The sequence below is a fragment of the Netta rufina genome, assembly GCF_964035555.1.
Source record: "Netta rufina genome assembly, chromosome: 1".
NCBI classification, from domain to species: domain Eukaryota; kingdom Metazoa; phylum Chordata; class Aves; order Anseriformes; family Anatidae; genus Netta; species Netta rufina.
In genome coordinates, this window is record NC_140123.1 from 72158995 (window position 1) to 72175232 (window position 16238).

The following is a 16238-nucleotide window of genomic DNA, read 5'->3' on the forward strand; positions in this document are numbered from 1 at the left end:
ATGCCAGAATCCAATGCTGCAGATCCACAACAACAGTAAATCTACCAAGAAGATGTGGGAACTGGGTGATCCCAGCAACACTACCTCCATCAAAGAGCTCAGAGTGGAGGCAAGACCAGGCTAAGTAGCAGATCTTTTCTCCCAGATAGTTTTCTGCTGAGCCCTGGCTAGAGTTTAAAGATCTGTTGAGTCTTTGTCTGAAATCTGCAACTTCTATCTCACTGGTGTGTGTGAGAAAAGATGCAGCAAATTTACCCAATATATATTAATTACTATGTTTACATGCAGCTGCATATTGAAACAACTTTTTGAATGCTTATTTTGGCAATATTTTTGCATATATTTCTACAAACTGCTATTTTCTCACTCACTGCCTAGAATAAACATCCACATCCTTCACTCACACTGTTGATTTCAGCATCTTGCAGAGAATCCTGTGCTAACTTATGAACTATACCATGTCCTGAAGCTGTGTGATGGTGTAGTGGGTTTACATGGCAAGGTTTTGGTAGCAGGGGGCCATAGCAGTGGCTTCTGTGAGGAGAAACTAGAAGCTGCCCCATTGTTAGATAAGAGACCCACTGCTGACCAGAGCCAAGCCAATAAGTGATGTTGTTTGAGCCTCTGTGAGAGCACATTTAAGAAAGGGAAAAAACAAACAAACAAACAAACAAAAATACAACTGTGGCCTCGCAGCAGCTGGAAGAGTGAGAGGAGTGAGAAACAGCCTTGCAGACGCCAAGGTCAGTGCAGCAGGAGGGCAGGAGGTGCTCCAGGGAGGCAGCAGCAGTTCCCCTGTGGCCTGTGGAGAGGCCCCTGGTGGAGCAGGCTGTCCCCCTGCAGCCCATGGGACCACATGGAGCAGATCTCCACGCTGCAGCCCCCCCATGGGTGGAGGAGCCCCTGGTGGAGCAGGTGGATGGGGCCTGGAGGAGGCTGCAGCCCATGGAGAGCCCCTGCAGGAGCAGGCCCCGGGCAGGAGCTGCAGCCCATGGAGAGGAGCCCACACAGGAGCAGGGGTCTCGGGGGAGCTGTTGCCCACCTGTGGGGGACCTGTGCTGGAGCAGTTTGCTTCTGGGGGATGCATGGACCCTGTGGGACGGAGCCATGTAGAAGCAGTTCTTGAAGAGCTGCTGCCTGTGGGCAGTCCTCGCAGGCTCAGTTGGGGAAGGATGGCATCCCGTGGGAGGGACCCCACAGGGAGCAGCGGCAGAGAGTGACAATGAAGGAGTGGAAGAGACAAAATGTTAGGCACTGACCACAGCCCCCATTCCCCGTTCCCCTGTGCTGCTCAGGGGAAGGAGGTAGAAGAGGGCAGATGGGTGGAAGGCATTTTTGGTTTCTTTCCTTCGTTTCTCACTTCTTTAGCTTGTTTGTAATAAGCAATAAATCTTACTGTCTCCCTATGCTGAGTCTATTTTGCCTGTCATGATAACTGTTGAGCGAGCTCCCTGTCCTTATCTCAACCCTTGAGCCCTTTGCATCGTATTTCCTCCCCCTTCCCCTTTGAGGAGGGGGAGTGAGAGAGTGGCTGAGGTGGAGCTCAGCCACCCACCCAAGTAAAACCACCACAGGTGGTTATCTATCCCACTTGATTATAATGTGGATTCGAATGTTATAAATTATTCTTGTTTTATTAAAATTTAATTATCTTACAAGTGGACCTGACCTTTGTAATTTAAATGCAGCTCATAGAGGATAACATTGCAGGCCAATTGTCTTCTCTCTAAAACACGTGAATATGATACAGCAGAAAGGCCTACTCTACTTACAGATATAAAATGGTCTCAGCTTCATCCTCACACTACTTCATGGGTCCATCAAACACCCTTTAACTTTCTATTGCTTGACATCAGATCAGTGATGGCACATTCAATTCCCACCATAAATTACACATGCTGTGTGTTTGTGTCTCTCCTTCTTTAGGAGAGTCCAGCTGTCAGATAGCACTGCTTTGCTACTGCTGCTCAGATTGAACAGGTTACATTTTCAGGATCATTTTAGTATGGTTAATGTATATAGCTTCATCCAGAAATTCATCTATGGGCTACTGCTTAATGGGCACAGACATCAAAAATAGTTGGCCCTGTGTGGAAACGCAGTCCAGAGTGAAACGGGCCATTTCATAGGAGTGGAGATCAGCCATGCTACTGTTTGTGGAGACTGCTGTGTTATACAGTAAGGGAACAGAAAGTATGAAAGAGCATGAAAGGTTGGAAAACAGCAATGTTGAAAGGACACAGAGAAAATGTGTAAAACACATCAGATGGAAAAGAAAATGCAGGTGAGAAAGGGAGCAGAAGACAACTCAAAAAGTGGAGTGAGTAAAGGCAAGGAATGAGGGAAGACAGAGGACAGAAAGAATGGTAAGAGGGCAAGTAAAAAGTTTGGGTGTCACACAACACACTCACATGCAAAGAAACTAAGACTGAGCATGAGCAAAGCCCTTCCTCCACTCTGCTGGCTGATGAAATGAACGAGTGAAACACAATTCAGATTACATGCCTGGCCTCTACACAAGCTCTGACTGGTGTATCTCTGTCATCACAGTCACTTTCCCAGGTCCCTCAGAATGACAGCAGAACCCAGTCACCGGATGTGCTATCTCTGCATGACAAACCTCATCTTTAATAATGGAAAGATACAAATTAGAAGGTGTCTGTCTGGGTGTCCCGTTGTATTTTTTTTTCTTGGCAACACTTTGTGTGGTGCAACTGCTCACATAGCTGGAAAACGAAAAAGACTTCAATTTTCCTCCATAATCTGCATGTGCAGCATACGATGACATCCAGAACAGAGGCGCAGACTAAACACTGGCATGAAGGTTACAAATGGACAGAAATGTGAGATAAGTTCTGCTATGATGTGGAGCTTTCTTGTTTTCTGGGACATGAAGAAGAGGAAAAGGGTGGGAGGGACAACAAACCACAAGCACCCGGACCAAGTCTCAGTCAGCTAGAGCGTGAGTTTTAGCAGAGATGGGGTTTGGCATGAGCTGTTGGAGGGCAGATGGGAACAGTACTGCATCTTTGAGCACAGGGGTGGGTACAAGGAAATGATTTGCATCTCTCTGGGGCTCATCCTGCCTTCCAAAGCTCTAAAACTAGAAAAGGTGGGAGGGAGCAGTTTGCAAGAGGTATATTTGCAGCAACACTGATCAAACGGCAGTCCAGGAAAGGAAGGAGAACATAAAGCAGCCCTTGCACAGCAAAGCAGATTGTGATCCCCAGCTGCTGCTTCTTCATCTGCCTGGGCTGCTGCAGGGCTTGCTGTAGGCCTCCCCATACACACACACACTTCTGCCAGCTGAGTCAGAGGAATTTGTCCAGTGAGAAGTGCCCTAGATGGCTGCTACAGCCCTTCAGTTTTAACCAGCAGGCAAAGTCGGACAGGCTGTCACTGCTCCCTCTGGCCTATGCTGTACCAACTGCCCCCGCAACCCCTGAAGAGGTGTGGGATTTCCAGAGCACATACAGGCTCTGCCCTCCACCCCAATTAGTTTCCACCATCTGTGCTGCACGTCCTGGGAGCAGAAAACAGACCTGAGATCAGGTCATGAAATGGAAAAAAAGTTATGTTCATGCAATGTACAGCTGTTAAAATACATTCCCTAAAATCGTCCTGGTCATTCTTCGAGAGCTTCCTCTGAGCAGAAATGTGGTCAAGTCCTTGAGCAAGCACAATCACCCCTGCTTGGATTTCTTGCTGTTACAATTCTCCTTTTGTCATCAACAGCTGGTCAAATACTATTAATCCAATAACATCTTTGAAAGACACAGATTTTTTTAAAGGCTTTCATCTTTGAAGTGGTTCATATCAAGGCTTTCAAAAAATGTTGTCCTGCAATTTGAAGGCATTTTCTCCTCTTAGTTGAGGAAAAGCCATTTTAATTCCTTGAGAGTGAGTGTGCAAAGCCATACCCACTGGGCAACCAAACCCAGCTGCTTTTCTGACAAAAGCAACTGTAGCAACAACACCTTTTTTTTTTTTTTTTTTTTTTAATTATTAACTCCCTAACATTCAGTAGGTACTAAAAGTGGCACACTATTGATTTCTTTTTGTCCAGAAATGTCATCAGCTTTACTCAAGGGCCTGGAAGGGTAACTCAAAGAGTGAAAGCTGATTCTATTTTTAATTCCTTCAATTAATCTAATAGTATTTGATATGTTTAAAAATATATATATATTTTTTCATCTTACCTCTTCGCTGTAAACCAAGAATGGTTTTTCTAATTCTTCTGGCATGGAATACTACCCAATATCTGTCTGACTTTACCATCAGTCAGTTTCCTCATTTTTTTGGAGCACATGTGAAATTTGTAGTGGCAGCATACAGGCCATTAATTCCTCAGATTTGTCTAGATTGTTTCCAAACAAAAAAGTGTCACTGATGGCAGCATGGCATTAGAAAATGAATTTATAAGCAAGATGAAAATGATTAGCTGTTATTGAAATGTTCAGGGAAAAGTCTGACAGTGTGCATGTATAAAACTGCCTAAATGACACATTGATGTGTGATTTTGAAACTACGTTGAGTGATTGTTCTTATTACAAAGTAATACATTCCAGTGTGCCACAGTTATTTATGTATTGTAATTTGTTCAAATTACACACATTTTAATTAGCTATAACAAATTAAATATATATTAAATATAATTATTCTTATGAGTAGGCAGTGGAGAAACAGAAGGCATTTTTCTCTCAAAGAATGAATACACCTCAAGAAAACTGTCTTTGTAATCATTCATCTATTATGATTGTTTATAAAAGTTTCCAGTGAAGCTCTTTGGGATCCATCAATGAACTATTCTTATGTGATTTTAAAAGTATAATGAATCTGATATGGCACACAACATAGCTAAAAATTTTATGAGCAATGTAAGCATGACAGGCCAGGCACATACCATATTTTTATTGGATTATATAGGAGGATTTGTACTGTGCCTGCCTGTACTACAGATGAGGGTAATAACTGCAGTAATTCCTGTACCTGAAGCTGCACAGAACATATTTCAACTATATTATACATTTAAAAATACAAGTGTTTCTCCCATTTAGATTTATTTACAGTGAGCTACTTGGAGGTTGTAAAGGTATTTCTCTCAAAACACTTTAAATAAATGAAAGAAAAAACAGGCAAGATTTAAAAACTCTGCTCCAGATGTAGATCAAAATGCCATCCTTCCCAGGCAGGCTCATGGAGCTAGGTTTGGAGGCAGTGCTGGCTTTTTATCCCCAGCAACGCATAGGATAGACAGACAATGCAAGAGCTCAGTTCTATACACAATGCCTTTGCAGCAGGAGATGAACCTATATAACCACATTCACCTATTTTTTGCTGTTTGCAAGAGATATTTACGATACCAAAAAAAGTTTCTGAAGGAATAAATAAATAGAGAGGGGTACTCCAAATGTAAGTGAAGAGCCTTTTCTATATGCAGGCTGTGCGTTTTTTCCCCCATGAGTGCTGGCACACATGGCAGCACACCCCACTTAGCAGAGGTCCCAAATTGCTCTGGTTTGCACATGCACACACCAAAAGATTACCAATGGGTCTGTCTAGCTGCATAACAGTGCAGCCCACTTCTCTTCTAAATCGGAACAGCTATAACGGAGTGAACATCTTTATAACTGTATAGCTGCTTCAACTAGTTTGTTCCACCTTGTTCAGCTGTGCTGTTATTCCAGAATATGCCCACCCTGCAGTCCCCTCCTGGCTAGTGAGCAATGAGAAGGTGCAATGCCTTATCAGAAGAACTGCCCTCAGAGGCCCTTACTGGAGACACAACAGTACTAACCTAACTGCTTTTGACTTTTATGCCTTGTCTGGGCTGCAGAGAGGTGAATTTACAGCACTGTTACAAAACACTGCTTGCTAAAAATGCTCTTACTTGGTCTGTAACACAGAGCCCAGTGCTGTTTCCCTGCACATCTACTGGTATCTCACAGAAGCACTCCAAGTCTAGACAGGACCACACACAGGAGCCAGATTAACAGTATATGAAAACTGAAAAAGAAAAAAAAATCCAAAGATTTAAAAACAAAATAAAAAATAAGCTTGATACAGTTCCCTAGTGATGCAGTTCTAGTGTAGAGGGCCTTGTGTAGGCATTTTTCATTATTGCACTTCCTAGTATCTTGGAGCTCTGTGTGAATATATATATATGTGTGTATATATATCCAGTTTTGTAAAGAAAACTGGAGGAAACAGAAGGAAAACAAGGAATTTTATGCTATAGCATAATGATCAAACCTAGATGGCACTTAGAGACCATGCCAGTGGATTTGACCCTCAGAGAGATGCAAAGATATCTGTCTAGCATCTGGGGTGGGACAGTGTCCCCTGTGTAGACCTTCCCCAGGGAGGACTGGACACCATGGTAGCAGGTTTGATAACAGCCTCTTGGGACTGAGCCTTGGGCTGCAGAGGAGAGCTATCTCCAGCAGCTTTGGTCTCTCCTCCCAGAAGAGGAGCCTGCCTGCATTCTTCTCCCTCTCCTATCCCCAAAATCAGGTGACCCAACTCCGATCTTATCGGGAACAGTATATGTGCAGGAGGGAGGGGAGAGGTTCAGCCCCAGACATGCATATCAGTTTCATCTGCCTCAGTTCTTTCCCGCAAACAGTAAATTTGCTGTCCGTAATTTTCTTACACAGCCACCCTAGCTCCTTTATGCCTGAATCCTATGAGATATGGTATATCCTATAACCCTATGAGATATGGGGCTGGGAGGCTCCCACCGCCTTCCCTATCTTAGGTTCAATTTCCATCACCATTGACACAGGTAGATGGGAATTAATTTTTGCAAGTTATTTGTCTACTTGGAGGCTAGACTGAAGAGAGAGATTATAATCATGTCCACACTGGGGGAAATAGGTTTTTTGTCTGTTAAACATCAGTAAATTCTCTCACACACACACAGAGATCAGTGAAGAATTTACATACTGCAAGAAAAGGTTCAATCGGTGTGCAACAGAGATTCTATTCCTCAAAATAAGGACTCAGTTCTCATGAATTATGTGGCATCTAATCACTTGCAAACTGACTGAGACCTGTCCTATAGCTGAGACATTAAATTGCCTCTTCATCCTTACTACCAAACCCAGCTTTCCCCCAGTTATTTGCTCTCTTATGTATTTCTTGCTATTCAGTAAGAATTTATGCTACATTCATAGTTTAATTCTATTTTAAAAGTCTTTCAATCACAAAACATGAATGTACTGCCATCAAGTTTTCCCCTGTCCTAAAGGTTCCCACCTGACTGTCCCATTCCCCCCATCAGCTCTTTACTCAATCTTTTGCCGTCTCTCCCATTTAACATCCCTGTCTGACTTCTCTAAACCCTCAAATCCTCAGCCACTTCTCTTCTATTTTAGTTCTCTAAACCTTGTCTTCTTGTATAAATCTCTCTCCCTTGGAAGTTACAGTTTTGCCCCATCTGCCTTCAAACTGGGCTTCTCCCTTCTCCACACTGCAGGTTTTGTCCTCATGCCTACAAATGCAACAGCCAGCACTTACAGAGAGATGTGGTCACTAGCAGCATGGGGTCACCAGCAGCATCAGCTCACCAGCTCTGTCTGGTGAGGCATTTAGGCATTACTTGAAATCACATCCTATCTTCATAGCCATGTCCCAGCTCCAAATTAAGGTAAAACCCGGACACCCACTACCTTTCACCCACCTCTCCCCTCCCCACATCCTGCTTTTCATGGGACAGGACGTTGGCAAAGAGATCAGAGAGCAGCCCGGCTCCCATTCTGGACAACAGAGAGACCAGAAGCTGAAGCAAGCCACAGTGACCGTCTCCACCACAGCTCTGAGGTAGCCATGGAGAAGAGGGGACACCGGTGCCCAGCATCAGTGTTGGTGCCTTTGCCTGCACATGGTGTTTTATGCAGGGGCTTTATACCAGGGTTGTGATGCTAGGGGAAAGACCAGCTCAGTCCCGAGTCAGAACATGCTCAGTACAGGCAAAATCTTTAGATATTTTAATGTGAAAGATGTTTTCCAAACTGGATTGCTTAACAGGCTTCTGTCTCGACACAGGATGGGAATGTTCTACTGGTGCTGAAAGGTTCATCCATCTCTGACACCAAAGCAGCACCTTGCCGGCATTTAGGTCCTCATTCCAAACTACAATAACACAATAACAACTTTTTTAAAGAAACTTGCCATCATTTTTGACATCATAAAAACCGTGTATATATATATATATATATATATATTACTATTCTTGGAAAAAGATAAACTCTTTTATCTGGCATTACAAATATTAAATTAAAAATAATTTAGCCTAAGGCAGATAGTTGGCATGAAAACTTTTAGACCAATCATTAAAAGTTTGGCTAACTAGTAAGGAAATAGAGATTGAGTAATGTCTACTGCTAGTGCTCCTGGACTCACCTAAAATGCCTACAAGGGAGAAGTGGACTGTATTAGCTGTGCCCACAGAGATAAAGCAATGCATCTTTCCAGTGAAGACAAGCTCTTAGCCTATCAGTAGGTTAAAGGGAACAAGAAAGATAAAATGCAGAAAATCCACGTTCAATGACAATGAGAGCAACATCCCAATCTTGGTAGGTTCGGTGTAAAACTGAACAGGTTATAATAACTCCTTAAGAACAGATTCACTTTTTGAGTCAGTGTCATGCTGCTCCATAGTGAATATATGAGTTCCCTGGAAAATGAGTCAGTTATGAAAATATATATATGATCCACAACTGAGGTTTGTTTTTGCACTAAAATCAGAACATTCATAATTGGGCCTGGCCGGGAATAAAACAAAAGCAAAACAAAACAAAACAAAACCTTTTATTCCTAAAAGCGTGCTCAGTAAGTGTTTTGTAATTTGTGTTGGCACAATAGTGAGTTATCACCCTTAAGAAGAGAAAATAGGAAAGTCAATCAAAGCTTTTTCATTCAGCAGGAAGTTCTCCTAGAAGTAAACTATCTCGTTTTGCAATCTTTCTAAAAAATATTTTTACCTAAAAGCTATGAAAAGATTAGGCAAGAATAAACCATGGCTCATCCCTGCCTCTCAGTAAAGCCAGTGGCAAATGTCCCACACACTTACGTAGAACCGGTTGGGTTTCCTAATCCATCAATAGCTGAATTATTGTATCTGTCTTACACTGATAAAAAATTCACATTCAGAACATAAAAGCAAGTGAGTCAAGAACCTACAGCATGTGGAACCTAAGATATTTCCCTTTTCAAGAAATGTTTGATATCCCAGGCACAGAAAAAAACTTTGGAAATAATGAGAAAGACATAAAAGATAATATCAAACAAAAGTAATGATTTTCATGAATGAAATCTTTACAGTTTGACAGCTGGAAGTAGCCTAAAGTTGCTCTTCCAACATATTAGTTAATCAAATAAAAAGTAAACCTTTTATAAGAAATCTGGTATCTTTGTAGTGGATACATATTCTGGCAGACAACAATGCCGTTCAAGTACGATAACAGCTCTAGCTGATGACTGCTGCTAAAAATGTGGGCACTAAGTAAATGTCAGCATTGCACAACCATTGGTGGCTCCGAACAAGCTGGGCTGGGCACTGTAGGCAGGATCACGGAGCTCTGACACATGTGCCCAGACACGTTGCTTCCAGTACCCAAGGCACCAAATACCTGTAATGCACAGTGTGCAAACAGTATGCCAGCCTCCCCATGATTTCCAGTCGCCTCTCTGATAAAGATACCTCTGCTGAAAAAGATCAACTAAATGCCATATGTTATCACAGGGCTTCTTCAAAAAAACTGCCTCTCAGAGTATCTTCTAATTTTAGAACAAATTAATATTGCATGTTACTGTATTTACGACTCTTGTAGTTTTGTCCATCATCCATGGAATATCCACTTGAAACCAATCTCCCCTCTACTTCAAATTACCTTTTCCAGCTCTAAAAACCTCCCAGAGGCCCAGCTCTCCCACAATGGCTACTATCAGTCAACCATTACGTACAGGTAAAGGGCCAGATGCCCTTGTGTTCATCCTCCTCTCTTTCTCCTTGTTCTCCCTCTTTGTCCCTCCCTCTCTCTCCTGTTTCACCTCAGCTTGGCTTAAATATTTCTCTAATTTGTCTTCAGGGAAGCATAAAGATGAAAAATGAGCCTGTAATCAAGACAATGGAACAAGATTCATGAGAGATCAGTTCCTGAGTTCACCACAGCCTTCTGTATAACCAGAGGAAAAGCATTATTTTTGTTGTAATCCAAGTTCCACTGGAGTCAAGAGCAGCAATCCTCCTCACTAACTTTAACTCAGGGCTTTTCCCAGTTATTTTCCACTTCTCTGTGGCTGGTTTTTCTTCACTCCATTTTATAGCCTGTTTAGCCTGCAGCTGCTACCGACAGGGGAGCTGGCTCTTACCTAATCCAGTGGGACAGGATCTTTTCTAGATCCCAGTGCTATAACGTAAGTAAATGTGGTTAAACGTAACCAATCCATAATACCTGTGAATAGCTAGGTACCTATAAAATTGTTTGCATTTGTTATATCCACGTGTTCCCACCCCTCAAATCTCACATTTCTTCTGAAGATTGATCCTAGAAATACTTAAAAACAAGTAATTTAATATGTGATCAAACACGACAACATCCAAAGGACTTCTCAAATGGCTTCAGGCAAAGGATTATGGCTGGACTGCACATGGCTGAACTGACTGTAGGTAACACAAAGAAATATATTGATATTTCACATGCTTACCTGCAGATATGTCTTTTGTTGTGCTCTAGAAATTGAAGAAATAAGCTTATAGAGACCTATTCAGTCTATCAAGAGAGAGATTTCTCAGATGATCCACAATTTATGGAGTATGATCCTCTGAATTAGCCAGCAGTTCAGAATTATTGATTTTAAATTGGCTCAGATAGGTTTCAACCTGAAATATATTAAATGTAATCTGCCTACAATAGGCTAATAATATACTGAAATCTCTAAACTCTTTTTCTGTGTCTGTGTGCATGCCAAGGCATATACTAAATGTAGTTGTCTCTCAGTCCTTTCCTATCCTGAAGCCAAAACCACAAGCCCTTCAGTAAACTGCAACAGAGAAGGTAGTTGCTATTTCATTTTTAGTGAATTAGACAATGTACGTTTGGTATCCAGAGCTATTCTTTTATCGGTATAGATGTTGTGATTTTGGTGTTAGCTCTCTTAGTTTTAAGATCATAAAGTACTGCAAAGAACACATACGTTAAAGCATTATCTAAAAGATACTGAGAAACATTTCTAGCACACAGAGAAAACAATTGACTTCAAGTTAGAAAAAATATCTCTAGCATGAACCAGTGACTGCTGCTTATGGAATTTTACAAAGTGTTTTACATCTGTTCCTTGTGCAGTTCTTGAAGATAGAAGACTTTTTAATGCATCTTAACCATGATACTGTTTTAATGACTGTATTAAATGGCTATGCTACTGTAGATGCTGTAATATACTAAATGATTTTCAACATTACAAACATGCTGTCCTTTTCAAAAAACAAAAAATGGCATCCACTTGAAAATTAGTGGACTAGAATACACATTCTTCTGACCTTTCAGAAGAATTCTTCAGAGTAAGTTCTACTGTATCTACCCTTCTGTGGCTCATAGTTTGACTATTTAGCTAACCTTTTTTTTTTTTTTTTTAACTTTTTTCACAGAAAATGCATTACATTTTGGTGTCTTTTTTTTTCTTTCTTCTTTTTTTTTTTTTTTTTCTCTTTTTACCATTGACACATTATATTTTTTAAGGAATGTTTATGTAATGCCCTATTTGCGTCTTTAATACATTTTGTTTAATTTAAAAGACAAGAGCTGAGCATGCACATTACTGATGCAGAAAGCATAGTAATGGCACAACAGACCTTTATTTGTCAGCTGAAATCATGTGTGTATTCAACCAAATTTTTTTCTTTGAAATTAGGAATTAGAAAGTTAAATATATATGCTAAAAACATCTATAACAAAAAAGAGAGGAGGTGACTTCAGTGCACTAATCTCCAATTTGAAAGCTTAGACTTCTTAACATGCCGAAAGTGGTTGGATATGTAAACCTTACTGAATTTTTTGTGGCATCTGGGTGTCTAGCTCTAGCAGAATATTCTGCAACTCAGGAGTTTGCTATTAAATTAATTTCCAGCTAGATCCTTGAGCCAAGCAAGTGATGGAGAGCAGATATGTTTTTTCAAAAAAAAATCACTAGTGATCTGGGAAACGGATTAATTTCATAATGATCTTTGGTCAAACATATAGTACTGATTGACCTAACACAGCAACTTGTGCCAAATCACCTATCTTTAATAATATTACAATCTTAATTTCATAGTTTGTATTATTGTATGATGTCAGAACTTTCCTCAATTCATCTTGAAATGATTGGCATTTTGTTAGATTCACAAAAGCCCCCGTGTCCTGGTTTCAGTTAGAACAGAATTAATTTTCTTCCTAGTAGCTGGTGGAATGCTGTGTTTTGGCTTATGATGAGAAGAGTGCTGATAACACCCCGATGTTTTAATTGTTGCAGAGCAGTGCTTATACCAAGCCAAGGACATCTCAGCCTTTCGCTCTGTCCTGCCAACAGGCAGGCTGGGGGTGCAGTAAGAGCTGGGAGGGGACAGACCCAGGACAGGTGACCCAAACTAGCCAAAGGGGTATTCCATACCATCTGACGTCATGCTAAACAATATATAGGGGTGGCTAGCCGGGGGGAGGGGGCCGGACTGCTCGGGGTTAGGCTGGGCATCGGTCAGCGGGTGGTGAGCAATTGCATTGTGCATCACTTGTTTGTACATATTTTTATTACTTTCCTATTATCACCATTGTATTATTATTATTATTATTGTTATTATTATTTTTGTTATTATTATTTTCCTGTCTTATTAAACTGTCTTTATCTCAACTCACGGGCTTCACTTTCCATTTCTCTCCCCCGTCCCAGAGAGGGAGGGGGGAGGGTGAGCAAACGGCTGCGTGGTGTTTAGCTGCCAGCCGGGTTAAACCACGACACCCCGTCAAATATCATATACCTTAACATTCATTCAGTATCCATACTCATGGAGATATGATGTGGACAGACCACTATATAAATATAATAGTATAAATACATAAATATAAATATATTTAATAATATATATTAATAAATATAAATATATTTATATTTATATTATATGAACATAAATATAAATATATAATAAATATATATTTATATATAATATAAAGACATAATTATATAGATCAATTTAAAATATTTTAATTTAATAAAGCAATTAAATAACACTAATGTAGTGTGAAAAGAAATGCAATGTAACAGTTCATGGTGTTTTTACATTAAGTATAATAAATCAATATAATCCTTGATAATGAAGTCCTGCTCCTATGAAAACAGAGAGGAAATTTACTATTAGATTCCAAGCCTGGTATGATTCAGAAGTCATGGGGCCCATATAAAATCCATTTTCAAAAACTAATAGAGATGTCCTATTAGCCCCAACAGACTTCGGGTCAGATTCTGAAAAGCGTATGACTGCCTACAAATGCATTGTGCAGATGCCTGGCCTGCAGGCTTTTTCCCATATGCTAGAAAACAAAAATTCTTCTTCATATCAAGAACACTAGATCTTCAAGATCTGTAAGAAATAATAAAGTATTAGGTGATAAGAAACCCACTATTCTAGATGCATACAGTGAGACATAAGAAAATCCACCATATCATTAGGGATGTCCTACAAGTACTCGAATGGCCATGCAAAATGCCTTGCTATTGACAACTAAATTTTCTGACAGAAGGCATACTCACTACTGATAACATGCCCAACAACTCATCCACATAAAACACTTTATTATCACAAGCCTTGTCCTCTCTCAGGGACCCAAGCTTGTTTCTAAGGGATCATTCAAGGAAGAAAGTTGAGCTGACAACTGTCATGAGGTTTTTGAGTGAGTAGTGCCTCCAGCCCTGCAGTCCACGATGGACTGGATCTCGTTCCTTAGCACACTGCATAATAGTGAAGAAATTGGTTTTAAAGAGAGAGAGAGAGAGACAGAGAGAGAGAGAGAGAGTAGGGCAGGAAAGGAAAAAGGAAAAACCTACCAGGTAGCCTAAATGTCAGCATTTGTCTTGTATGTGCTCAGTACTGATGGAAAGCCAAGAGAAGATGCAAAGGTTTTTATGTTAGACCTCTATTAGGTATTTTCATTTTCCTCTGATATACCAAGAAAGCACTTGGGCTTTCACTTTAAAACTAGTTACAAAACTGAATACTACAGATTATTTACAAGAACAAACATAAAGGATCATAAACTGGGGGAAAGAGCTTTTAGAGGTGGATGCTGATGATGTGCCAGGTAATGATCAGAGACTAACCTAATTATAAGGGAGTATTTACAGCAGCTTTGGATACTATCAATTCTGTGATTCCGTTAGTTTCAGTAAAAAGCAGGGTTGGACCAACCATTCCAGACTTATTTCTAACAAGTTGTTTTGTGGTGGTTGCTTGTTTGTTTGTTTTAACAACCAAATTTTCTTTCCAACTTTAAGTATTTGGTAACAATCATAAGTGAAATCAAATGCCTTTCTTGCAGGTCATGAAAATACAGATTGATTCAGGCAGATATAGTCTCAAGCTTCTTTCTCAAAAGAGGGTTTGGGTCTTTGGTCTTATATTAAGCACACTATGAGATCTATTTGCATCTAAGTTGGTTTATTGATTAACAATATGCATTTAATTGCGATTGTATCTGTCCTGTTTCTGCAGCACGTAGGGTAGAACCAAGTCCTTTACTCAAGAGGGTTTCCAGCCATGCTGTCATTGTAGCTCCATCATTTCTCCCCTGAGCTGTCTCCAAACCCCCACCACACAGCCCTAGAAGCAGGGGCTTCCTGATGGGTGCAGAGATATCAAAACCTTGTGTTCTACAAAGTGCTACATGTTCAAAATGCAGCTTGGTTCCCACCTGTGTAACAGTTTGCACTGTGCATCTTTAAAAGAAGGCATATACAACTACAGAGATTTTGCAACCAGGATTAAATATCCACTACCTTTAAGTATTTCATGATTAAAATTATAATGGTAGGTGTTTTTTTGACTAATGAAATAAAAATGAACGCTTACTTGAACATTTAATGAATGTTTCATATCAATCAGGAAATAAAATACTCTTGATTTTTTATTGCAGTATTTGCATTACTGAGAGCTGTTTAAGGCATCAACAAATGTAACAAAATATTTTATTTGCAGCACGTTTGCCTTCACCTGGACCAAAAGATTCACGGGAAAAGATAATGAGCATGCATGCAAATAATGGGGAAAAGAAGAACAGCAGAAAGCTTCAAAAAGAAGCCTAAATTGTTGCTGGCAGATTTATCCGTAGTTAAATACACCGGTGAAAATTCCCCTTTGGGAAAATGCACAGAGCATATAGGAAAATTATTGTATGGGCTGTTTTCCAAAAATACCATAGCTACAAAGAATAATTAGATGGCAAGCATGTGAATAACTAAGTTTAAATCCTTAAGAGTAATGAGATTCATTTGATAATTGTATGAATGCAAGATAAATGTCATCCTTTTAATTTGTTCTCTGACCACTGAGGATGCAGTTTGATGGACAACGTTACAGTAGCACCTTGATCAGAGCAGTAACTGCTCTGAGGTCACTTGGATAATTTGTTGGATTATGTTTCATATGGATTGACCCCCATCCAGCTCAACACACAGCAAGAGCAAATGCATGCGTTCATAAAAGGGAAATATAAAGGAGAGAAAGCAAAGGTGAAAGGGCAGGTTTTCTACAGCCATGAATTACAGCTTTACTTTGCTTTGCCTTTTTTTTTTTTTTTTTTTTTTAATGGATGCTTAGATTTTTCTGCTGTTACATGAGTTTTAGTGCTGGAAAGCTTAGAAACACAGCAAGAAGCAAGGCTTGCAATAACATCACAAGGAAGGGTGGCACCCAAGTGTTCAATCTGCTCAGCTGGTGCTCTCTTAAAATTGCAATTTAACCCCTAGGAAGACAACCCTGTTAGCGCAGCCATACTGTAGCCTGCTGTATGGTCCAGGTAATCGATCTGAAATGTTTAAATGATTGGTGAGAGCCCCGTTTGTCACATCCTCCCCATATGTAAAGAGAAAATGGAACTCACCATTATTCACCAGGACATGGAGTGGACAATTCTTTGCTCTAAACTGCTGCACAAATTGCCGAATAGACTTCATGGAAGCCAAATCACAGTATAAAAACTCCACTGGAA

General features: G+C 40.3%; 1 protein-coding gene across 1 annotated transcript in view; it reads right to left on the reverse strand.

Moving 5' to 3' along the window:
* Positions 1-16238, reverse strand: part of DHRSX (dehydrogenase/reductase X-linked) — a 174951-nt gene that overhangs the window by 48984 nt on the left and 109729 nt on the right. Inside the window, exon 4 of the mRNA XM_084299107.1 lies at positions 16131-16232. Coding sequence (XP_084155233.1) covers positions 16131-16232 — 102 coding nt within the window. The remainder of the gene's footprint in view (positions 1-16130; positions 16233-16238) is intronic.